Source organism: Akebia trifoliata, chromosome 16 (genome assembly GCF_017979445.1).
Source record: "Akebia trifoliata isolate Shusen 1 chromosome 16, ASM1797944v1, whole genome shotgun sequence".
NCBI classification, from domain to species: domain Eukaryota; kingdom Viridiplantae; phylum Streptophyta; class Magnoliopsida; order Ranunculales; family Lardizabalaceae; genus Akebia; species Akebia trifoliata.
Window position 1 is genome coordinate 12097507 of NC_141390.1, and position 26040 is coordinate 12123546.

A 26040-nucleotide genomic window follows, 5' to 3' on the forward strand; every position below is an offset into this window, starting at 1 on the left:
GAGCGTGAGCTCTCACTGACAGTATCAGATCCTTGAATTTTAGAGAATTCTCTCTAATTAAAAGTGCAAGTGTGAGTGTATGTATTGTGTGAGACTGAGCAAAGATTGAGAAAAAAAAACTTAGCATAATCTGAGCAAAATTTGAATGTCTTCCTCTACCTACCCTAGGTGAACAAGTAATAAACTAATTTTTTGAAAGTCCTATTCTACCTGCCCAGGGTGAAAGAGTAATGAACTAATTTTTTTGGGAGTCCTACTCTACCTGCCCAAGGTGAAAGAGTAATGAACTAATTTTTTTTTGGAAAGTTCTACTCTACCTACTATGAGTGAAAGAGTAATGAACTAATTTTTTTAGGAGTCCTACTCTACCTGCCCAGGGTGAAAGAGTAATGAACTAATTTTTTTGGGAGTCCTACTCTACTTGCCCAGGGTGAAAGAGTAATGAACTAATTTTTTGAGAGTCCTATTCTACCTGCTTAGGGTGAAAGAGTAATGAACTAATTTTTTTGGGAAGTTCTACTCTACCTACTAGGAGTGAAAGAATGATGAACTAAGCTTTTTGAGAGTCCTACTCTACCTGCCCAGGGTGAAAGAGTAATGAACTAATTTTTTTGGAAGTTCTACTCTACCTACTCGGAGTGAAAGAGTAATGAACTAATTTTTTGAGAGTCCTACTCTACCTGCCCAGGGTGAAAGAGTAATGAACTAATTTTTTTTGGGAAGTTCTACTCTACCTACTCGGAGTGGAAGAGTAATGAACTAATTTTTTGGGAGTCCTACTCTACCTGCCCAGGTTGAAAGAGTAATGAACTAATTTTTTTGAGAAGTTCTACTCTACTTACTCGGAGTGAAAGAGTAATGAACTAATTTTTTTTGGGAAATCTGATGCTTAGATCCTTGACTTATAAGTGATGAACTTTGACTTTCTTGTCAAACATGCATGTGACTCCTCTCCATTGACAGACCCAATCTATTTCTAACAATTAACTTCCATCAAGACCTTGAGATACAGGATTTTCCCTTTTAACTGGTAAGATTGCTTCCATATCATACAAGAGTGACTCTAGTACAAGACTGTATTGAAGTGTAATATGTCCATAATGCGAATGGTAACTCCTATGGCCTATCCCGGTGTGATGTGTGATTGACACATTTTCACGATGATTGTCTTGAGATTTTTACTGGCTGCTTCAACTATTCTATCGATTTTAAAATTCCAGCACTGATACATTTTATAATCCCTCCTCTGACTATGTTAGTCAATTCTGGTTTGTATATGTGGTGTTCTCACAGGATGGGTATATATTTCATATTGAACAACACTCCGAATTTAACCGACATATCCTCATAGGACCATGTAAGCAAGTCTTTTGAATTTTCTAAATCATCTCTTTGTGCTCCTCTGGGGATAAGTTAGTTCCAATCTGAATTTCTTGGGAATTATTTTTGTTTCGAGGTCAATGACCTTTAGTTCCTCGAGCAAGACATTTATCTTCTCATTCAAGAGGGGGTTCCTTATTAGACGAATTTCTCTTTGAAGCCAGTTATTAGTTAACTCGTTAATGTGTTCAAGGTATTCAAAAATTTTCTTTATTCAATTAAATTTAGATAGGGCGACTGACACCATTGCATACTCGACAAACTAACTTGACTAGAACAAAATAAGAAATAAAAAGATAGACTTAATTACTGAATTGATAGAAAGAACTGGAGAAAAGACTCATAAACAATTAAAAACAATCCACAATGGGCTTGATTACAAACTGAGGACTCGAGAAACTATTTCTAAGCTATTGGACTAAGTCTTCTTCTTCAGACTTACTTCTTCTCTCTTGGCCAAGACTGCGTTTGGTGGTGAAAACCTTATTAGGAACTATCACTCTAGTAAGAGGGGGCTAGGAGGTTTATGATTAACTGATCGGATGAGAAGGATATGGTCAAACGAGAGTTAAGTATTGGATATCATGTTCAAAGTCTGAGGAGATTTGTAAATGGGTAGAGGGTTGGTAGTAACATTTGGCTGCTCAAGGGTAGGGATAGTAACTTTTTTGGCGTCAATGAGGTATTGAACTGTATGATGAAGAGCAACGCAACGATTAGTAAGATGACCGGAATTTTGATGAAACTCACAAAATAGGTTGGGATTGTGAGAAGTGGGGAGTGGATTTGGTAAAGGTCGAGGTTGGAGAGGTGCAATGAGCCCTTTACTTAATAAGTTTCTGAAAAACAATGCTTAAAGGCATACCAAGATTGGTGAATTTCGTGAAAGACTTTTTGAACTTGTTGTCTGAAGGATTGGAAAGGATTCCGTAAGCGAAAGCATTTTCCAATTGGCTACCAGCTTGCAATAGAGACTCGAATGTAAGAAGGTATTAGGAGACTAGATGTCGGGCATACCCTTGTGAGAGGTTTTTTAAGATAATTGCTACTTATTCTTTCTCTGAAGGTCTATCCCACATTTGTGCAGCCTTGGCTCTCCAACAATCGATGAAATCAGTAAATATTTTCCCATTCTTTTGTTTAGTTGACTCCAAGTCCTTTCTTGAAGTTTCAATTTCGGTACTGTATTTGTAATGATGCCAGAAAGCCTTTGACATATTCTCCCATGTACCTACTGTAGTTGGGTCCTTAGACATCAGCCATCGTAGAGCTGATCCTGACAGAGTTTGTTGAAATAGTAATGTCATATGTTCGTCGCTAAGCCCCAAAGTACGCATATTAGTGACAAACACTTTAAGATGCGTTTTTACACAACCTACCCCACTGAATTTGTCCATTTCAAGCATCACAAACTTCTCTAATAGATGAATTCTAGGGATACGGTTCAGAGTTTGAATGCCTGCTGCAATTTCATCGATACCCTTTATACTCTTCATAGCTGACTCCAGTTGAGACATTGTGTTGGCTAACACTGGATTCTCATCAATATATTCTTCATCTCCATCATGTTCAAAGACTTCATGGGTACGTCTCGCTGTATTTTCTTCTACCCTTTTTTCCTTTAGGATCATCAATGGGATTGCTAGATCCGCGTTGTAGCTTTATTACGGGCACGAGTCAAGAGTTGTAGCTTTCATAAATGGTTTGGCATCCTACGAGGGGACCGACCACGTACTAGTACTACGTTGGCAATCGGGACATGTGGCTTACAATAGGTCAAAGGCTCAGGTCGCTCCAGTCTGGGTGCACGGATCCGTTTTTGACCCTTGAGGTTCGGGAGTCGCCACCTAATTATTACGGTCTAGGAACCGATCAATGACTCTAAATAAATAAAGAACTAATCTATAACAGAAAAAATTGAATTCGGGGATCACATTATGGGGTTGGAAGGTGTTAGGCACCAACCCCGCCCGGCCAAAGCCGGTCTCTACTAATTTATCAAATAAGTTACATTGTTAAAAAAAAGAAATTATACCTTTCCGATAGCAAAGACCTTGTTCCCTCAGATCCGACAAAAACTACTTCTTGTACCATACTCCTTGTTTCGTTCTGTCTCCGGATTTGATTTCTGATCTCCGAGGCAAGGTATATCTTTTTTTTTTAATCTGGATTCTTCGAGTTTGTTATGGGTTTTGGAGTGTTTTCGAAGGACTTTTAAGTGTTTTCTAGGCTAAAATCGAAGAAGGGATGTTAGGTAAGGAGTTGGGGCTCCAAAACAAGGGTTTGTGGGAGGCTAGGGAGGTGTTTGACCTACTTCTCTTAGGGTTTATGATTTTTTTTACAAAAATAAGGTGTGAGGACCTCTATTTATAGATTTTTTTAAAAGTTGATTTAGATAGAATTAGTGTTTAATTAGAATTCTTTTAGTTATAGTTGTATTTTAGTTAGAATTATTTTAGGTAGAGTTGTATTTTAATTAGAATTGTTTTAGGTAGAGTTATATTTTAGTTAGAATTCTATTAAATAGAGTTATTATTTAATTAGAACTCTATTAGGATTTTGATTTTTGGTCTTATTTGATTGACTTTAATACCTTGACCTTAGTCTTACTTGATTGACTTTAAGATTTTGACTTTAGTCTTGCTTAATTGACTTTAATTTTGAATTTAGTCTTACTTGATTGACTTTAATACCTTGACTTTAGTCTTGTTTGATTGACTTTGATTTTTTGGAGAATCCCCCTCTATTATATCTTTAATTCTTTGGACCCTCAAATGGAGGGGTCCTTAAAGAAATATCTTGCGAACCCTCAACAATTTTGCCTGAGAGCCTGATTGATCGATTTTTTTAGTTGAAATTTTAAATTAATTTCATTAATATTTCACTTTAATTATTTAATATTTTATTTATTAATTTTAAAATTTTTAATTATGAAAATTGTGAAATTACCGTTTTACCCCTAGAGAGGACTTTTCGGGTTTTAAGTCGATTTTCTATGTTCCAGGATGTTTTAGAATCAATTTTTCGTAAGGAATTCGATGGAAATATTGGTTTGTGTCATTTATGAAATTTTTTTGTGTGAAATGGTCGTGAACTTTATGAGGGACATTTTCGTAATTTTGTCAAATTTTGCGAAAATTGACGAAATGATTTATTTGGTTTTGATTTGTTGTTTTATGTGTTTGAAAGAGTTTTCTTAAGCGTAACGTAGGCTCTAGGGTCGCTTTGATGTTAGGGGTATTTTGGTAATTTGGTCATTTTTAGTGATTTTTATTGTAAAGCTTTTTTTTGTCTAAAAAATGATGATTTCTAAGCTTTTAGGGTTATATTTTCCTAGCGTAGTGTGGTTTCTACAGTTTTGTCAGTTCGAAATACCTCATCTGGATTTCTAAAACATTTCTAATAACAAAATAAAGCAATGGAATAAACATCCATCATTGGGAACCATTGTGATCGGGTTGACAAGTTGATTAATCAGGCGAGTGCAAAAATGAGGTGTCTACATCTTGCCATATCTAAAATGGCTTCGAGCATCAGGCTTCACTATTGATGCCTACTCTCCCCTTCTTCGGCATTTCCTAGTCCACAGTAGAACTGATCTTCTCTTGATCCATCTGAATCACACCTTTACTGATCCAATAGCCAAGAAATAACACTTTTGTTTGAGCACCATTTCACGTATGCTTCTTTTCTAGCTACACCCAGAATATTGTACTGAAGTGCCTCAATGCTCCTCCAGTGAGTTACTATAAACGATTATGTCATCGAGGTTTGGAACTACAAACTGGTCAAGGTAAGGGTTTGAGTTATCCATTTAAGTGCTACACAAGACCTGAATTAGGATTCTATTCATAGATAAGTGACTCTTTGTGTACGTTATGGAGTCTCCACTCCATGTTGAAAGCTCTTTCAAATAGCATGAGCGTTGAAAGTCTGAAATTAGACTAGAGCGTTAGATTCTTTTTAGTTTTTACTTCTTTCAAAGGGGAATGAATGGAATGAAGAAAAGAAGAGAGGAGGCTCAATGTAATATGAGTTTGTCTCTTGAAAATGGTTTTCTTTCTTTACTCTCTTGAAGGTCTTTTTCTCTATTTTATTTCATGGTATCAGAGCCAAAGAATTAGGGTGCTGGAACAATAACCCAACAACCATTCAATTGGTTCCTGTCTGCTTTGAATTTGTATATATTTATTTTTTATGACCGATAGAAATGGAAACTCTTTTGTTATATGCCCTATACCCAATTTATTTGGTAGATCCTAACACGAATTATGTACACAATGAGGATCACAATCATTGATACAGTTTGGATACCAAGCTATCTTATCAATCTATTAACAAAAAAAAGCCTTCGATGTAGTGATGAAATTGTGATACATAATCAATCCTATTTGTTTTGTTCATTACTAAAATTCATCGAATCCTATCAAATATGAATATTTATCCTTTGAATTACTCATATATATATATATATATATATATATATACGGGGGGCGTTCAATGGCAAACTTTTTCGCAAAACATTTATCAAAACATAAGTTAGAAGTTTTGGAATGGGCTGATTTTTGGTGAGGATGATCTCTACGGTGAGGAGATCATCATCACCAAAAATCAGCCCATTCCAAAACTTCTAACCCCAAAATGGACGGTCCATGATTTTTCAACTTGTAAACATGGGTTAGAAGTTTTGGAATGGGCTGATTTTTGGTAAGGATGATCTCCTCACCAGTCCATTCCAAAACTTCTAACTCATATTTTGAAAAATGTTTTGCCAAAAAGTTGGCCCTTGAATGCCACCCTATATATATATCCTATGAATTTCATTTCGCACCGGAAACTATTCTAGGAGAAGTTCGAATCCGTTCCGTTCGGATATTGATCGGTCTTGGTTTGACATGGTTTACGCGTTACTTGTTCCCGGAAGAGTCAATATCTCCATTAGCTAAACCCTTTCTTACCCTGCCTTTGGACTCGTATTTTGTTCGTACACAATCAACGGAGGCCTCCCCGACATATGTTGCAACGTCTCCAATAGCATGCTCTTACTTCGTCTTTCCCTTAATAAGTCATCAAATTTGGTGCTTTTCGATCCCCAGTTGCTATGGGGAACAAAGGACGAAATACAATCGATTCCTCCATTTAAGTGGTTCTCGCTTCTCCTTGTTTCTGTTCCTAACTCCTCCCCGGGTAGTTCCCAATGTTTGGCACTTTCCATACTTCGTGGGTGCAACATCAACTAATTCGCTCATGATCAAGTTACAACCTAAGATCTATGACCATATTATGTTAACTGTTCGTATTTCGTTCATTCCATCGGTATGCTCCCAGGTACCTGTAATTGTGATCCGTTTGCCAGAACCCAGGGGTCTTTCTGTGGAAACCACCAAGAACAATCGCCATTTTTTTATATGGTTTTTCTGCTTCTCACAACTACTTTTTCCATACTTCTGGATATATGGTGCCAAATCGTCGCCCGTTTCCCTATTTCTTTCGAACTCCTGTGGGTAGATTTTCACAGAAGGTCCCGTGGGTAGACAAGAGGCAATTGGACCCCCTGTTCTTCTTCTCCAATTCTCAATCCTATGAATCTCTACTTCCACTCAAGCAGCAGGCTGCCAACCTACCGTGGCCCTGTTCCTGCATTTCTGCTTCCCAACTAGACTGCTGTAGGCGTTGACACAACCAGTCATCGTTAGCAATATAGGCTTTATCGATCATAGCAAGATCAATAGTATGGATTAACAGCTTAAAGGATAAAAGGTAGTTAAAGGGTAGCGTAACGAAGGCCCGATCGTGGATAGGGTCGAGTGTGGCGGTCTAAAAAGTAGATAAGTAGGATTGACTTCTATCAGCTTTCTGAGAAAAAATATCCGTAGCTGCTTTAGGACCAAATATTGAGACTTCTTGGCTTTATTAGGCCTTTCTATTCTGCTTTACCAAATAATCAAAAAGGTGGTACTGTTCCGCTTTAGCATAGATGGAAAGCTCTTCCTTTAGCCGCTTTAGCATAGATATATAGCTTTTTCTTAGGCTTTAGGACGAGCGTACTCGATAAAACAATGAGCCTCGACAGCGAGCATTAAGGACTAATCCCTCGAGCTAGAAGGCCGATACTCAATCACAGAATCGAATCGAGCAAGGGCGAGCGATCGAGCTTTTAGCTCTGGAGCGAGCGATGGCCTACGAACGAACGCTAGCTATATGCTTGAAATAGTATCCTCTCATATTACATTGACCCTGCCTCTGCTTGCTGCTGTATCTCCGGGTCATGTGCGTACATGCATCCACTGGTCGGTGAATGAAACTGCCTCAAACACCCGCGATCTGAACAAGCTACTACCGCTACACGCGGGACGTGGATTGGTGGGAACAATGGTGCTAGTGCATTGAGAAATCAATCAATGAAAGGGGGTTGTAAGTTGCTGGATCAACGTATGCTTCATCGGTTTTGAAATAAAGAAACCACTAGTGCCGCTACTGGCTACCGACCTGGAAGGGATGTTGGACAAGACGGTGATGGATAAGCTATTGATGGTGCCGGTACATAAGCCAGATCCCATGGATCTGCTTCAAGCACTCGATCTGTTCCCTCGGATTCTAAAAAAAGTGTAAGAAAGCAAATGGAGGGGTCCAAAAAAGCTACCGAAAGTTATGAAAAGCGAAAAGTTATGTGTGTATAGTTTACCTAGTAAAACGCCCCAATATGTGTATAGCTTCCTGAGTGAAACGCTCCATGCCCGTCGTGTGTCTGGTTTGCCTAGTAGAACGCACACTACTGTTTCTAGTTTCCAAATACAAATGCTCGGCCTGTCTCTGCTCCTGGTGGATCTTGGTCTCGATATGGAAGGGATGCCAAGCGAGATGCTGGTAGGTCCGCCTCTATCTATGCTGCTGGCTTTGGAACTGTCTTTACTAAATTGAAACTGGAAATGATAATCCGTATATAAGCCGAAACTGCCCTATAATCGGCGACGGGGCATAGGTGAATTGCCCCTGTTGAAAAGACTATGTGTAAGCTGATGCCAATCATGGGCACAAGTGAATTGCCTCTAAGAAGTGGCACGCGGTAGCATTAGCGTAGGGTACGGAAGGAATCTATTCATTGCAAACCAGGAACTGAGCTTAAAGGCCAGGAACCGCGATCACAGGTTTTTAATAAGTAGAAAATCTCGCCTTTGAATAGATATTCCGTTGGTTGAAATTGAAAGCAGTCGATCCCGGTGTCCGATGCAAATAATTCACCCTCCTTCCTTCCATATGCAAGCCACGGGTTCATCGAGAAATGACTTCATTGCATCAGCGCATATAGCTGTCAATGTTGGTTCATTGAATTCGGGCGGGAAAGGCCCGGGAGGAACAACAAATGAAGAGGCGTACCGGCGGCCCGCTCCTATGGAGGTTGATTCTCACTGGTTTCTCCTTCGGACCCTGCTCCTCTCTCCTCGCTTTCCCCGTTCCGGGTCGATCGATCACGTAACTAGAGAAGGGAGACTGGAGTTGATCAACGGATACTGCTCAACCCTTAGTCACTGGACCGATCCCTATCTATGGTCGATTTGATTGGCCTGACTTCTTCATTCACTGAATCCCCTAGCCTTCCTTGATCCCAAGGGAATGAAACTCTCCCCAAGAATAGAACTAGGATGGGAAAGGATGGGCATAGACAGATTAGAGCAATCCGAACTCTCGACAGAATATAAAAGAGGACCGCAGGCCTGTGTAGACACCTCAACGAACTCATGTGGACACTCCTCAGCCCGAGGACAATCTCTCAAATACACATTAAGATTCAGACCCGTTTTTCTTTTCTTTGCTGATTCCTCTCAATGAAATTTGCCATGTTGCACTAAGTTACTTACGGATGTATGCATGCAGTCCGGGAACACTTTGGGGTGAACACCCATCCGAACAAGTAGGGTCAATAGTTCAGCATTTAGGCCGTAACATTTAGCAACAAAAAAATCTTTCACCCAACAAGTGCTCTCCGAACCAAGCTAGATAGTCTCCTATCACTAGGCTCACCAACCAACCTGGACTTGGATTCTTATTATTCCTACCGGATATCAAAACCATAAGGATTGTTTCCAGCCATGAGTTCCCATATGACATAAGCGCTTTTGGGTGGGGTGGGCCATCATTTGCCAGGTCTTTGAGTGCCCGTCGTACCACGTGGTTGGTGCACTAGGCTGATCGAGACTCGACTTTTCGGATCTGGCACCTGCGCCCGGCCCGGTCTGCCAGCTCTGAGTGGCTCTACGTCCGGTCGTGCGTGGTATGTTCGCGATTCATACAAATGGAACGCATCGCGTACTATAACCTTCCTTTATTGGGCTGGGCCATTCCATCAAATCTTTGAGAAAGAAGGGGCCCAATCTCGTATTTTATGGTCGGCGTGGCGATAGGCTTCGCTTCTACGACTGGCTTCCCAGCCGTTGCAAACACTGAGCGAGAACGGTAAGGGGCGCACAAACAATGTCGTTGCGCGGGGATACGACTCACCAAGCTGGGGTAAATAGAGCCGTCCGACCCTACAAGATTAAGAATGCGAAGGCCTTTCCTTCGAAAGGAGACCCGGGAAAGAAAGAGCTATGCTATTGACCGACCCTTTCGTAGTGACTTCGAATCAATAGGCCTCCTTTTCTCATTTTGAATGAGGCGGGCCAAATAGAGAATGAAATGCAGAAATAGGGGAAGGGGGATGGTCGCCTTTTTTTTGGTTTAAGGGCTGCTCGCCCTACCGAAGTACCAAAGGCTTTCGGGGCTGTAAACACCTCATTTTCGCATTCGCTTGATTAATCAACTCATCAACCCGATTGTGACGGTTCCCGATGATGGATGAATATACCAATGTTTTTTTATTTGTTACTAGATATGTTTCAGAAATCCAAATGAGGTCTCTCAAGCAAGCAAATCTTTAGAAATCATGCTATGTTAAAAAAACCTAGAAATCATCATTCTTAGGATAAAAAGAAGTTTTACGAGAAAAATCACTAAAAAATGATCAAATTATCAAAATACCCTTAACATCAAAACCTCCCTAGAGCCTACATTATGCTTAAGAAAATTCTTTCGAATATATAGAACAACAAAGTAAAATCCAATAAACAATTCTGCAAATTTTCACCAAATTTGATAAAATTACGAAAATACCTCTCATAGGGTTCACAATCATTTCATACCAAAAAATTCATAAATGATACAAATCGATAATCCCATCGAATTCCTTACGAAAAATCGATTCCAAAACATCGAAAAACAACTCCTTAACACAAAAGTCCCCTTCGGGGGCAAAACTATAATTTTCTAATTTTAAAAATTTAAAATTCTGAAATTAATAAATAAAACATTAATTAATGTGAAGTGAAACTTTAATAAAATTAAATTAAAAATTTGAACGAAGAAAATCAATCAATCAAACCCTCAAGCAAAATTGTTGATGGTTGCCCACTTATTTAAGTGGAGTCCCCTGATATTTATTAAAAGACCCCACCATCTGGGGTCTAAAGAATTAAAATATAATAAAAGGGGGTTCTCCAAAAATTAAAAATATATTATTTCATTATACGTAAGAATTAAAATCCTAATATAAAGAAGCCTAGTCAATCAATTAAGACTTAAGTCAAAACCCTAATTCACCTTATCTAAAAGAAACCTAATTAAATACCAACTTTTCCAAAAAAAACTATAAATAAGAGCCGCCACAACCCAATTTCGTAGGTCAAAATAAATCCTAGGAAAAGTAGGTCAAAAAGTCTCTTTAACCTTCCCCAAACCCTAATTTTGGAGTCCAAACCCCCTACCTATTATCCAAACCCTAATTTGTATTTAAAAAACTCCCATAAACCTTCTAGAAACACCCAAAAAAACCTTCAAAAAACATAAAAAATACTCAGATCTAGAAGAAAGATATTTCAAATTGGAGATCAGAAACAAATCCAATGATGGAGGAATAACAAGAAAACTCATACAAGGATACTCTCTGCCAGTACTGAGGGAACCGTCGTAATTTGGTAGGTAATTTTTTTATTTTTATTTTATTAATTTTTAGATTTATTTTACAATGTAGTGTTATTTGGGAAAAAGTAGAGACCGATGTTTGTCGGACAGGGTTGGTGTCTAACACTTTCCAACCCCGTAACCTGATCCCCGGGCCTGTTCTCCGTGTAGATCAATATCTTATTTATTTTAGAGTCAATATTCAGTTCCTAGATCGTAATAACTAGGTGGTGACTCTCAAAACTCAAAAATAAAAAACGGATCCGCACACCCCTATAGACACCCCATTTTTGCATTCACCTGATTAATCAACTCGTCAACCCGATTGCGACGGTTCCCAATGATGGATGAATATTCCAATGCTCTATTTTGTTGTTAGATATATTTCAAAAATTCGGATGAGGTATCTCAAACTAATAAAACTATAGAAACTACGCTATGCTAGGAAAATATAACCCTAAAACATATAAATCATCATTTTACAAACAAAAAGAAGTTTTACGATAAAAATCACTAAAAAATGATCAAATTACCAAATACCCCTAACATCAAAACATCCTTAGAGTCCATATTACGCTTAGGTAAACCCTTTGGAATATATAAAATAACAGATTGAAATGAAATAAATCATTTCGCCAACTTTCACCAAATTTGACAAAATTACAAAAATACCCCTCACAGGATTCACATTCATTTCATGCAAAAAAATTTATAAATGACACAAACTAATAATCCTATTGAATTTCTTACGAAAAATTGATTCCAAAACATCCTGGAACATCGAAAACCGACTTGAAATGCAAAAGTCATCTTCGGGGGTAAAACGATAATTTTTAATTTTAATAATTTAAAATTTTAAAATTAATAAATAAAATATTAATTAACGTAAAGTGAAATCTTAATAAAATTAATTTAAAAAATATGAACCAAGAAAATTAATCAATCAAGCCCTTAGGAAAAGTTGTTGATGGTTGCCTACTTATTTAAATGGAGCCCCCTTGATATTTATTAAAACACCCTTCTATCTGGGGGTCCAAATAATTAAAGATATAATTAGGGGATCCTCCACAAAACTTAAAAATATATTCTTTCATTGTACGCAAGATTAAAAAATCTAATTTAAAAGATCAAGTCAATCTCATAAGACTTAAGTCAAAACCCTAATCTAAAAAATGTAGTCAATCAAATAAGACTTAAGTCAAAATCCTAATTCACCTTATCTAAAAGGAGATCTAGTCAAACCCTAATTCTTCAAAAAAATCTATAAATAGGAGTCTCCACAACCTAATTTCGTAGGTTAAAGAAAATCCTAAAAAAAGAAGGTCAAAAAGCCTCCCAAGCCTTCCCTGATTTTGAAGTCATAACCCTTTACCTATCATCCAAATCCTAGTTTTTGTTAATGAATTCTCAAAAACTCTTTACAAAATACCTAGTAATTCATCGAAAAATTTAGGAAACATTTAAATCTAAGAAGGAGATACTTTATCTTGGAGATCTGAAGCGGATCCAGTGAAAGAAACAAAATGAGGAGTATCTTACGAAAAATCATTCTACTAGTTCTGAGGGAGCAAATCATTGTGATCCTATAGGTATATATATTTTTTATCTTTTTTTATTTTATTTATTTATTTTAGATTGTTTTAGCAATGTAATCTTCTTGAAAATAGTAGAGACCGGCGTTTGTTGGGCGGGGTTGGTACCTAACACCTTCCAATCCCGTAACGTGATCCCCGGACTTAGTTTCTTTTTATAGATTAGTTATTTTTATTCATCTTGAGTCAATGCTTGGTTCCTAGACCGTAATAACTAGGTGGCGACTTCCAAACCTTGAAAATCAAAAGCAGATTCACACACCCTGCGGATCGAGGGCGTTTTCAGTGGCGACTCCACTGGGGATTATTGAGGATCAGACTTGAAAAGTCCCAAGTATGGGAAGCATTGCCATAACGACTTAGTTATTTTATTTTATTTTATTTGTTTCTTTGTTTATTTTTATTTTTTATTATTCTTTTTTACTCGATTATTGATTACTTGTTTGAATAGTTAATATTTTGTTTTGGCACATTTTTTTATGGTTCAATCTAAGGTCACTCAGAATGACCTTAAATAATGCAGGATTTCAAGAGGGTAATGATATGAAATAATTGATTGTTGACCCATTTTTTTATCTAGTTTATTTTAATTTTTGGGTTGTATTATCTTCTCTCGACATTAGTTGGATTAATTTTGAGTATGTTATTTTGGACTATCACTTTCCATGATTTAATCTAGGGTCATTTGGGATGATCCTAAAGAATGAAATATTCACATTGACATAAGAATTGAGGATGGAATGATAGTGGTTGGGATGAGAGTTATGGATTTTTTTTTAATTCTTGGCTGAATTTTTTTAGCATGTTAATATGCATGGGTGATAAGTTGTGAAAATAAATTATTTGTGAGTGATGTGTTAAGAAATAAATTTTTTAAAATATTTTTTGGGATGAGGATAGAAGTCCAAGAAAAAAATCTCAAAAAATAAAAAATAAAAAAAAAGTATTTTTATGCGTGGTGTGCCGTTAGTAAAAAATAATTTTTTATTTTTCATCTTCTTTTCAAATAAATTATTTGTGAGTGATGCGCTAAGAAATAAAAAAAAATTACATTTTTTAATATTGTTTGTGATGAGGAGAGGATTCCAAGAAAAAAATTAAAAATAAAATAAAAATTTTGCGTGGGGTGCCAATAGTGAAAACGTTTTTTTTCTTATTTCTATCTTCTTCTCCAATGAGAAGAAGATGATGAAAAATAGCTAAAAGAGAGAAACATCTCTCTCTCTCTCTCTCTCTCTCTCTCCCTGTTTATTGATTCTTATCAATAGCGATTTCAAGAATTCTAATTTGGATTTTAATATTCAATCTTAATCTTGTCAACAATGATCAAAACGAAGAAAATATCAAGAAATCTGAGTTCTTGAAAAAAAATGAGAATTTTCTTTTCTTAAAAAAAAATAAAAATAAAAAATATATATCAATTTGTTAAAAAAAGAAAAGAAATTCATAACTTTCGATCCCTTTAAATATCATCCTATCCTCGATTCAATATTCATTAAAATCTCAATTTATTTTGGATTGCCCAAAAGGGACCCTTGATTGGATTATAATAAAAAAAATTTCTTTTATTTGGATTAAAAATAAATTTTTCATCCATGCTTATTTCTATGTTGGATCATACGGATTATTCTTGTGCTATAAATTTTGCCCATCTAACATGTTATATTATCTTGATATACATATTCTTGATGTACATGCCTTGATTCGATCTTTGATGTTATGAATATTGTGTATTTCTTGATCAATAATTGGAATTCATACTCTTGTGATCTAGTTTAGGCCCATGAGCCTATTTATCTGAAAAATGTCCCGAGGACACCCCACCCTGTTTTGCACACACCATTAGCATGCTTATATTGTTGCATTGCATGCTTGCATGTCCCTTATAGCCTACGTGACACTAGTGTATGGTCCGGTCTCCTCGTGAGATGCGACGTTATGCATAAAAATTACAACTCCAGTCACGTACCTTAGAGTATATTAAACTGGGGCATCAGTACCATTTGATTAGGGGACACTGAAAGGTATATCGATACACCCATGTTGGGGCGACCTGAACCTTTTGTCCTATTGTAAGCCGCACAATCACATGTTTCGATCGCCAACCCTAGACTCGGTATCAAAGTTAATCTAAGTTTATCAACTGCACTTCTTGGTAAAAATCAGTGCCTAAGTAAAATCCTACTGCTGTACCCTATTGTACAAGGGGGATATCAACGTGCAATGACTTCCTTGTTCCACGATATGATCCACAAAGAAATGGAAGTCTACGTAGACGACATGATCGCTAAATCTGGCATAGAAGAAGATCATCTGATAAATCTCAAGAAATTGTTTGACAAGCTGAGGAAGTACAGCTTATAGCTCAACCAAGCAAAATGTGTATTTGGGGAGACATCGGGCAAGCTACTGGGATTCATTGTCAGTAAAAGAGGCATCGAGATAGATCTGAAAAAAACCCAATATATCCTCGAGATGATAGCACCCGTTTCAGAGAGAGATGTTCGGGTATTCTTGGGGAAAATACACTATATTAGTCATTTCATTGCTCAGCTTACACCTATCTGTGAACTAGTTTTCAAGCTACTGAGAAAAGACACGCCGAATAAGTGGAACAAGGACTGTCAGGAAGCATTCGATAAGATCAAGCAATACCTACTCAATCCACCAATCATGGTCCCTCCTACTCCAGGGTGATCGCTACTGATGTACATCTCAGTGCAAGAAATGTTTATGGGGTGCGTTCTAGGGCAACATGATGAATCAGGACGGAAGGAACATGCCATCTACTATCTCAACAAGAAATTTATCGAGTATGAAGCAAAATATTCAATGCTTAAGAAGACTTGTTATGCATTAGTCTCGACATCTCAATGATTATGTCACTATTTACTCAGTTACTCGACTATACTAGTCGCCAAGATGGACCCCCTAAAGTATCTTTTCAAGAAACCAGCATTAACCGGTTGCATAGTGAAATGGCAATTATTGTTATCTAAGTTTGACATCACCTATGTCACTCAGAAGGCTATCAAAGGGCAGGCCATTGTCGACCACCTCGTCGAGCACCCGTTGTCTGACTACGAGTCACTAAAGATGAACTTTTTCTGATGAAGTCATACTACTCACTGAGGTTGAGGACGATAATGAGGAACCAGCCTGAAAAATGTACTTTGATGGAGCAGCTAATCAGAAAGGAAACGGAGTAGGGGCAGTTTTGATCAAGCTAGATGAGTCCTACATGTCGATTGCAATCAGATTGAAATTCCAATGTTCGAACAACGAGACAGAATATGAAGCATGCATAGCAGGGTTGAAAATAACACAGATCTAGAGGTAGATGAAATCGATGTTTTCAGAGATTCAAGTTTAGTAGTCTATCAGACAACGGGAGAATGGAAGACCCGAGAGCAGAAACTGATCCCTTACCACGAGTATCTGGAGGAACTAAGCTCGTGCTTTGATAGGATTTCATTCACGTACATGCCGAGAGCTAAGAATTAGTTTGTAGATGGACTGGCTACTCTTTCTTCTATGATCAGTATCTCGGAAGATCGAGTCATCGATCTGATTGAGATTGAAATTTAAGATGAACCACTTATTGTCAACCTGTCGAAGTAGAAGAATTCAAAGAAAAACCTTGGTACTTAGACATCAAAGCATATCTTGAAGATCGAATCCTCCCCTCAGATGCAACACCAAATGATCGAAGGACTATTCAGAAATTGACAGGACAATTCTTTATCAGCAACGACATTTTACACAAGAAATTGCACCATCAGGTCTAACTTCTTGTGTAGCAAAAGTAGAAGCAAAATGACTAATCGAGATCGTACACAGTGGAGTCTATGGACCCCATATGAATGGTCATATGCTTACTAAGAAGATCGTACGGATGGGATATTACTGGACAACAATGGAGAGTGATTGCTATCAACATGTCCGCAAATGCCACCTGTGTCAGATTTATGCAAACAAGATCAATGCTCCACTTTCAGAACTACACAATATGACTACTATTGGTCTTTCTCGCTTAGGGGCATAGACGTCATCGGGCAGATCTTGCCAAAAGCTGCAAACGGCCATTATTTCATCTTAGTTGCTATCGACTACTTCACCAAGTGGGTAGAAGCATCTACCTATGCTAACATCACGAAAAACAATGTCCTGAAGCTTGTCAAGAACAATATTATCTGTAGATATGGGCTTTCCAGTGGACTAATGACTTATAATGCCAAAAACTTCAAGAACAAGGACATGATTAAGATGTGCAAAGATTTCCAAATTACCCATCACAACTTTGTACCCTACAGACCTAAGATGAACGGAGCAGTCGAGGCAACCAACAAAAATATCAAGAAAATTATCGAGAAAATGGTAGTTACGTACAAAGATTGGCATGACATGTTGCCTTTTGTACTTCACGCCTATCGAACCTCATTCAAAACTTTGACTGAGGCAACTCCATATTCACTGGTCTACGGAATGGAAGTAGTTCTACCTATAGAGGTTGAGATCCCTTCCCTTTGAATTTTGAAAGAAGTAGAGTTTGATGAAACTGAATGGATTCAAGCTCAATTTGATCAATTGAATCTGATTAAAGAGAAGCGCCTTGCAGCTATTTACCACGGACAAATCTATCAGCAACGAATAGCTCGTGCCTACTATAAGAAAGTCAGACCTAGGAATTTCTCGCCAGGAGACCTTGTCTTGAAGAAAATCCTACCAATCCAAGAAGATGCTAATATTATGAGGGACCATTCATCGTACAAAAGGTAATGATTGAAGGAGCTCTAATACTAACAAAAATGGATGGACAAGTCTACTCGCAACTAATCAATGCTGACACTATCAAGAAATGCTACGCTTAAGAACAGATCCTGAGATGACGAAAGGCCATCCTTACTATCCTGAACAAATAATCTAACCTTAGTCAACCCTTTTGAGCCATCAAATTCATTTCTTAACCCGAGATTGGGGCAAGTCAACAACTACAAAATGATATAAAAAATGGTGACAAAAGAAAAGAAAATCAAAGAGAAAATCTAAAAAATCAAAGCATCAAATTACTTCTGACCTGTATGAGGATAAACTGTGAACGGCTAAAAATATAAAAAAAATTTAAAAAATTCAAAAACTCAGATACTTGATATTGGCTAGACCCAAATCTCCAGCCTAAACAAGTTTGAGAGACGCTAGGAGGAGACATAGATCACCTTTTCCAGGTAAAATAAACGAACCCCATGTCTAATCCATTCTAGATAATTCCAGACCTTAACCTTGTAGACACGTGATTTTCGTGATTACGACAGTTACATCTACGATGGTTTGGAGTCACCACTATTCAAGTTGTAAGTGGGTGTGAATGGTCACCCGATGTACATTTTTGGCGTTAGTGACTCACAATGGATAAGGATTGATCGAACCTAAAGATTCAGGTAAGCGGTTCGGTTGGAGAAAAGGGAAGGTGTTACGCACCCTTTTCTCCCCATCAAGTGGCGGTAACCTCAACATAATTCGGTCATTTTTGGTTTGAAAGAACATCGGTAAATAAAGTGCCACGTGGAAGTGTTTGTCCCCTTGATAGGGATTCATTTTCGGCTTGATCATAGGGTCATTTCATTGATGGAAATGACCCTTATGAACCTTTAGCCTTGGGGTCCACTATTCTAAAAAATAAAAACAAAAGAGTAGAAAGAGGGTATTAGAAAAGGGAGAAGGAGAGGATAGAGAGAGAGGGGGTGCTTTGAACCCACCTTGAAGCTCCAAGTTCAACCTTGTTTCTTCACTTCTTCTTCTTTTTATTCTATGCTTCTTAGATCCTTAGTGAAGTATGAGAGTGAAGTTGTCCTTTTTTAGAAAGTGGTATGAGAGAATTGTGGAGAAGAGATGACTAGAGAAAATATCTTTTTTTTTTTGTTGTAAGACCATTGTCCTTCTGTCTCTGATCCCCACCCCAATATTAGTGAGACCAAGATGGCTGACTGGAGTGCCACAAATCCGCTGGTCATGTCATGGCTTCTCAATGCAATTGAGCCTACAATTGCTACCAGTCTTATGTTTATGGCATCGGCTAAACAGGTATGGGCTTATCTCCATGATCTTTATTCCAGAGGAAATGAAGCTAAGATATTCCAGCTTGAATAAGAAGTGAAAAATCTGAGTCTGTGGGATATGACTGTAGCTGAGTACTATACTAAACTTAAGACCATCAGGTAAGAGATCTTCTTCTATCAACCAGTTCCTTCCTGCACTTGTGATTGTTCCTGTGCCCAAGGAAAACAGAGGTTGTGCAAAAGTGCACTTCTCCTTTTTCACGTAGAGCCGGTTGTCCCACACTGCTATCCTAGGTAGGCCCTTGAACACCGTCCGTAGGTGCTCCGTGTGTTCTTCTAGGGTCCGACTGTAGAGTAGACCGCTATTGAATCCGGTTTAGTATCGCTATATAAATAGCGTAGACCACTACAAACGGGTTATTGAAAAGGAGGGTCAATGTAATTGAGAGTAGCTGAGTTCTAAGGAACGAAGGGTCAATGTAATATGAGAGAAAGAAATCGACCGAAAAAGTGCCTGATCGAGTTGGATCCACAGTTTCCATAGGGATTTCACTGAAATATCGTCAAACCGGCGCGGATCCACCTGGCACCGGCACATCGGAAATTTTTCAAGTGTTCCGGGAATACATGTCAAAAAGTGAGGTTTGTAGCATGGTTCCTGGAAATGTTCAATCTTCCAGAGTATACATGCCCCGTTGATCAGGGTCAAGGTCCGTTGGTGTCTTAGCACATATGGATTTTAGAAGCGCTAAGTCCCACACACTTAGGAAGAAGGAAGATGTGTGCGTAAGCCTATGAACTGGGAGGTAGGTGGACACTATGATTCCCCGTTAACTGAATCTAGCTGGAGGACCATTGGAATCGTGGTCACAATTGGATTCAAGAATTTCTCCGGTGGAATGGGATTTTTCAGTCTTTATCGACCAATTGAAACTCTAGCCGAGAACCGGTGAGCTGGCTCTGGTGGAATTCTGGCTGGCTTGATTACCTTGTATGACAGTGGTGGACCAAGCCTATGCCTATTACAGTGCGTCTGAGTCACCCTAGTAATCTAGCCTCGAAGCTCTAGGACTCGACATCGCGCACCAGGCGGCAAGCACCATTCACTTGCTGTAACGAGGCCTGTCAAGTGGAGCCTTCGGAACTGGACTCCACAGGAAGGATATTTGACCTGCCATGAAAGCATTGACTATAAGCTCGGTCGCTTCTCTCTTCTTGGCTCGTTCTCTCCACTCGCTGGCTTACCTCCAGGTTTTCCCGCCTGACCGGAGAAGGACAGATAGTTTGAATCCCCATTCCTGCTCGTCTGCTCGATCCCAGCTCGCCTGCTTGCTTTTTGAATGGAAGAAAATCCGAGTCAAAAGCTCGCACCACAGAAAAGTCGGAAGCTTTAAGCTAAGGATTCAGTCTATAAACGCTCCTATCGTCGTAAGCTTTGTCTCGCTCATACCCGAACATCAAGTACAAAGTAGGCTTGTCTCACTGCTTGCTTGAGTAAAAGCTTGAAGACTGCTTTCCTTCCAACTAGCTAGTTACTGCTTTCCTGTCTTTCTCGCAACTACAGGGCTTTATATTTTCCATACCTTGCTAAAGTGAGTACGACCGTCAAGTAAGAGCAGTTCAGTAAGAGCTCGCTCCGCGACGAACCGACTTGACTCACTTTACGTATGGTCCCGTCCCGCGGAAGCTTGCTTTCTCGCAAAACGTATGGCTCGTTCTTTCCACATAAGGCTCGCTCTGTTGTTCCCCCTACACTCGTTGGCTACACGCATCTTGAAAGCAACGAAGGAAGGTGAGTCACCGGGATGGAAGGATTCAATCCAGCCGAGGGTTCCCCCCTTCGGCTACCTTGATCCAATTTACTTGACTTAACGGGGCCGCCCGTTTCAGGAATGATTGTCCCGAAAAGGGGCCGGGAAACATGCCCCAGCTTTTGCTCAGGCTCTCAGACGAGCGCCCGCCACAGGTTACGGCCCCCCCTACATACACCCATACACCAATGTTCCCACCTGGTAGGCCTTGCTCCCTTGATTATTATCCCCAAGCCGGCTAACCCACGCAACTAGCCCCATTCTTGGGATGCTCAAGCTCAATATCATATTGGTTGTGTTCTACCAACGAGGGTCTGCAAGAGAAAGCACTGAGAAAGAGAGAAGTGTTCCGTATAGATTCGTATATATACTGTGGTGCTATATGATCTTTAGCTATAGGTCTCGTATAGTGTGCTTGCTATATTGAGTTGAGTATATATACGAGTCACGAGTAAGAGGAGGTGGTAACGGTCGATTGATGTTCATATTGGAGTATTAGCTGACTTCAGCGTCACATCAAGGTGACAGGATTCGAACCTATGGCCCTCTGTACCCAAAACAGATGCGCTGACCAGACTGCGCTACACCTCGCCCCCCCACCGGAGTCAGACCACCCGATCGATGAACACTCGAACCGAACTCGCCCAGCAAACGGGGCTTAGTCAAGTCAAGCCGTAGTGCGCTAGTAGCTCAATTACATCGACCCTGACTACACTATAAGCCCCCCCTACGCACAACAACCTTACATGCTTCGGCTCCCTAATCAAGGGCCAACTTCTTTCTAGTGTAGTTTCATCAGGGTCGAAGAGAAAGTGTAGTCAGTTAGGCGCCTACTAGCTAACTATGACTTAACTAACATCACTACTGATATCAAATGGAGTGTAGTCATGTTTTCGCCTGCGTGCGTAAGAGCACACTTCAATTTTTGGAGCTAGGCATAGGGACATGAAAACCAATCCAAGTAATCAACCGCTTTTCTCAAATCTGCCTCCTGACGGAACGGAATGAAACTTTAGAACTGGAATTTAAAAATCCGGCTCGCTCCCGGCTACCTCACCTTCGGCGACCCTTCGCCCGCTTAGAAGTGGATTCGAACCACTGACACAAGGATTTTCAGTCCTTTGCTCTAACCAGCTGAGCTACCTGAACCACTTTCCTAAAGTTTATTTTATTCATCGAATAGCGAGTTACTTGTGTGGAGGATCGATGTAATTGACTACCGAGTTTACGAGGTGAAGGAGCGAAGCTCAAGAACCGAGAGCCGTCCAGTCCCTGGCCGGCCCTCGTTCGGTCAGGTGTTCTTCGCTATAGACGCCACCAAGAAAAAGAAAGAGGCTCTCCGCTCCTAGTCACTAAGTAGTGCTATTCTGTCCTCCGGGGGACTCCACCAAGAGGTTCTTTCTCTCACGTAATTTCGCCCGCCCGTTCCACTTCCGTGCCGGAGGAAATGGGATTCGAACCCATGATACAATCAGATTGTATGTCGATTTAGCAAACCAATGCCTTAAGCCACTCAGCCATACCTCCAGGAAGACAAGAAGAGGGTCAATGTAATATGAGAGACGCTGAGTTCTATAGGGACGAAGGAGGTTCAGGGCTATCTGATCCGATAAACTGCGTAAGCCGTAGCGCGCTAGCGCGCGTACTCTTCCTCTATGAGCGAGACTCTATCCAGATCTATGGATCTCCCCAGCATCCAAGCGAGACTCCATCCAAATCTGCCACTCGTTGGGCGACGCTTTCTTTTTATGCCCACCACTGAATGATGAACTTTGCCAGTCTTCGCCTCCGACCCGACCAGGAGAGAACACACGGTCAAGCCAAGCCCTTACCCGCCTGAATGGAATTCATATCTCCTTCGTCTGGTCGAGAAGGGAGAAAGCCCGGGGAACTGGACCGTGACTCTTCTATTACATTACATTACGGAGAAGTCCATTCTCGTCATGATCGATCCACGTCCTACCATAGTGCCCGGAGAACCAGGCTTGCTTAGCTTACCAAGCTAGCTTACTAAGCTAAGCGCGAAGGATTTTATCGTTGATTGCACGAGCTAGCCAGAAGGTAGCGTAGCTTGCTTCTAGAAGATTCTATAGTGATCCACTGGAATCGGCCTCGGGTGAGGATCTGAAAGAGATTTGCCACTGTTCCAGCCGCCAGGATGCCCAAGATGCCATCAACTGCTAGTTGGATGTATGCCAGAGTCATAACAGATTAAGCGGAATGAGCGCCCTAAACAAAAGAATTAAGAATTCGCACAGGCAGATAGACAAATGAGGAACCCAGATTATGGACAGAAAAGAGAATGAATCAAAGAAAAGATTAAACTTTACAGAACGCCCGAAGGCAGTCAACTTTCTAGCCCGAAAGCTCTAGCCCCCCTAAAACCAGTCTAGAACGACTTTCTTTATACAATAAGGAGCTGAATCGTTTCACCAACGGATTCTGACTCCACTACTTCTATAAGGCTTCAAAGCAAGAGAGGAAGCCACTCGACTAAAAGGTTCGTTCAGGAGAGAAAGAAGTAGGCTTCAAAGCCGTAGCTAGCAGTGTATGAGACTATAAGCAGCGCTGGCGAAACAAAAGGGATAGGGAAGCCGTAAGGCCCATCGGGAGAGGAAGCTATAAAGGCTCACTCGCCCAAAGGCAGAGGGTCAATGTAATATGAGCTAGCATGGGACGCATTCTGTTCACCATAATTATTGATATGATCAACACAATTGTGTTACATAAACAAATTGGTCTATAGTGGTCAACAGTCTCTGGCTTTGGGATGAAAGTATGGTTGATCTCTTTGAGAAGATGGCCTGATCTAAAGAAGGCTTTAATTGTCTCGCAGACACTGGGTCCAACCTCTCTCCAAAAAGATGAGAAGAAAAATTCTCTGTAGTCCATCAGGACCAGGGGCTTTCATTGGGTGCATTTCCATCATAGCTATCAAAATTTATTCATTTGATACAGGAGAGCTTAACTAATGGTTATCAGCTTCACTGATGGTCGTGTAATTAGAGTCTCATTGAGGTCTATATCAGTACTTTCTCCAGATTGGAATCTATTTTTAAGTCTTCAATAAGGATCATGCCCATTGCTAAGGTGTCATATGGGACGGGTATTGTGGTCACCACATTACAGCCAACAAATTCTATCTTTCTGAGCCCAATGAATCTCGTTGGCCTGAAGAAGGTTCTCCCATTCGTCAATTCGTTTTTTTCTTCATTACTCGGTTCAGGGATTGGTGAAAGCATGTGTCTGGCTCTTTGCATATTGGCTATTTCTTTCACTAAATCAGAAAGTCAGTGGTAAACATTTCCAAACACATGTTTATTCCAATCTCTGACCAAGCGCTTTCATTCTTTGCATTTTGAATTGGATCCATTGATGTTCAGATTCCAGGCCTTATAAACAACATTAATAAGATCTGGATGATTCAGCCACATAGCTTCGAATCTAAAAGGCTTTTTTGAAGCCTCAACTCTAGGATGAAAATTGAGGATTATAGGAGCGTGGTCCGATCCCAAGATAGGGAGATGAGTTAGGACCGCATTAGGATAGAGCCTCCTCCACTCATTATTAGCTAGGGATCGGTCCAGACGCTCAGCAATGTTAGCCATGTCTCTGATTTTTCCAGGTATACGGACTTTGAAGCCCAAGTCGATTAAGCCGCAATCATTTATGCAGTCCACAAAGCCACATGATTGAGATGGTGAGTGCATGTTGCCACCGTTCTTTTCTGTTGAGCATGTGATTGCATTGAAGTCGCCGATCAGCATCCATGGTCCTTGCCATTGGTTTGTCACTTGCCGAAGTTCATTCCTAAGTCTACGTCTTAGGAATGCTTGAGCATAGCCGTATACGGTCGAGAGAAGCCATGTCGCGAAGCTTTTTCTATTACAGACATATGGATTACACGAGATGATTCTAATAGGATCTCCACTTCGCAATTTGCTACATTCCATAGAACCAATATACCCCGGGCATCCATCCAATGCATGATTTTCGAGACAGTACGGTCGAGTTCGAGTGCGTATTTAAAGTCAAGTGCGAGATTGACATCCGAAGGCCCAATGAGTGTAAAAGATAAGTTTGAGGGCCTGTTTTGCCAGACAACCTATCGATGTTAGCCCTAATCTCTCTTTTGGTTAAAGTGAGTGCTTGAAGCTTTGTTCTTGTTCGTTAGGGGAGGAATACGTTTTGAAGGACGTATCTTTCATCTCGCTAATAATATCTGAAGAGAGCTAAAAGCAAAGAGCTCACACCGACATGGGAACAGAGCTTCAAGCAAGATGTTCAGTAACAGATGCTGACAGCAAGCATTCCATCGATCAAACACCCATGCTTGGGAAGTCTCTCCTGTCTTTATCTTACCTAGATATGGAAAAAGACTTCAAACAAGTAGCTCGTGGAACATCTCCCACTTGCCCTGCTTTTCTCAATCTTCTATCTCGGACTACGTCATGATCAGGCAGCCACGCAATGTATTTCACTCCTAGCGGTAGGAAGAGAGGAGAGGTTCAGCGCAACATGTCCACAGGTTGATCCCTTGTCTCGACCTCAACCTGATATTTTTATTTGATAAGCACTGGAAGAGATCTAAAAGCAAACATTCCATTGATTGAGTGAGCACCCATTTTTGCACTCGCCTGATTAATCAACTCGTCAATCCGATTGCAATGATTCCCAATGATGGATGTGTATTCCGTTGCTTTATTTTGTTATCAGATGTGTTTCAGAAATCCGGATGAGGTATCTCGAATTGACAAAACCTTAGAAACCACGCTACGCTAGGAAAATACGACCCCAGAAACATAGAAATCATCATCTTGCAGACCAAAAAGAAACTTCACGATAAAAATCACTAAAAAATTACCAAATTACCAAAATACCCCTAACCTCAAAACAACCCTAGAGCCTACGTTACGCTTAGGAAAACTCTCTCGAACACATAAAATAACAAATCGGAATCAAATAAATCATTTCACCAATTTTAACAGAATTTGATAAAATTACGAAAATGCCCCTCATAAAGTTCACAATCATTTCACATAAAAACTTTCATAAATGACACAAACCAACATTCTCATTGAATTCCTTACGAAAAACCGATTCTAAAACATCCTAGAACATTAAAAACCGACTTGAAACGTGAAAAGTCCTCTCCGGGGGCAAAACGATAATTTCACAATTTTCATAATTAAAAAATTCGAAATT

General features: G+C 39.7%; 1 protein-coding gene and 2 non-coding genes across 3 annotated transcripts; all 3 read right to left on the reverse strand.

Moving 5' to 3' along the window:
- Nucleotides 1–21351: 21351 nt before the first annotated feature.
- On the reverse strand, nt 21352–21426 carry TRNAP-UGG (transfer RNA proline (anticodon UGG)). Its single transcript has one exon. It is a non-coding gene; the product is annotated as a tRNA-Pro (tRNA).
- A 484-nt stretch (nt 21427–21910) lies between these two features.
- On the reverse strand, nt 21911–21984 carry TRNAF-GAA (transfer RNA phenylalanine (anticodon GAA)). The gene has a single exon. It is a non-coding gene; the product is annotated as a tRNA-Phe (tRNA).
- A 2195-nt stretch (nt 21985–24179) lies between these two features.
- Nucleotides 24180–24788, reverse strand: LOC147382582 (uncharacterized). The gene has a single exon (XM_086427192.1). It carries the CDS (start codon nt 24786–24788, stop codon nt 24180–24182), a length of 609 nt encoding a protein of 202 aa, XP_086283318.1.
- Between the last annotated feature and the right edge of the window lie 1252 nt (nt 24789–26040).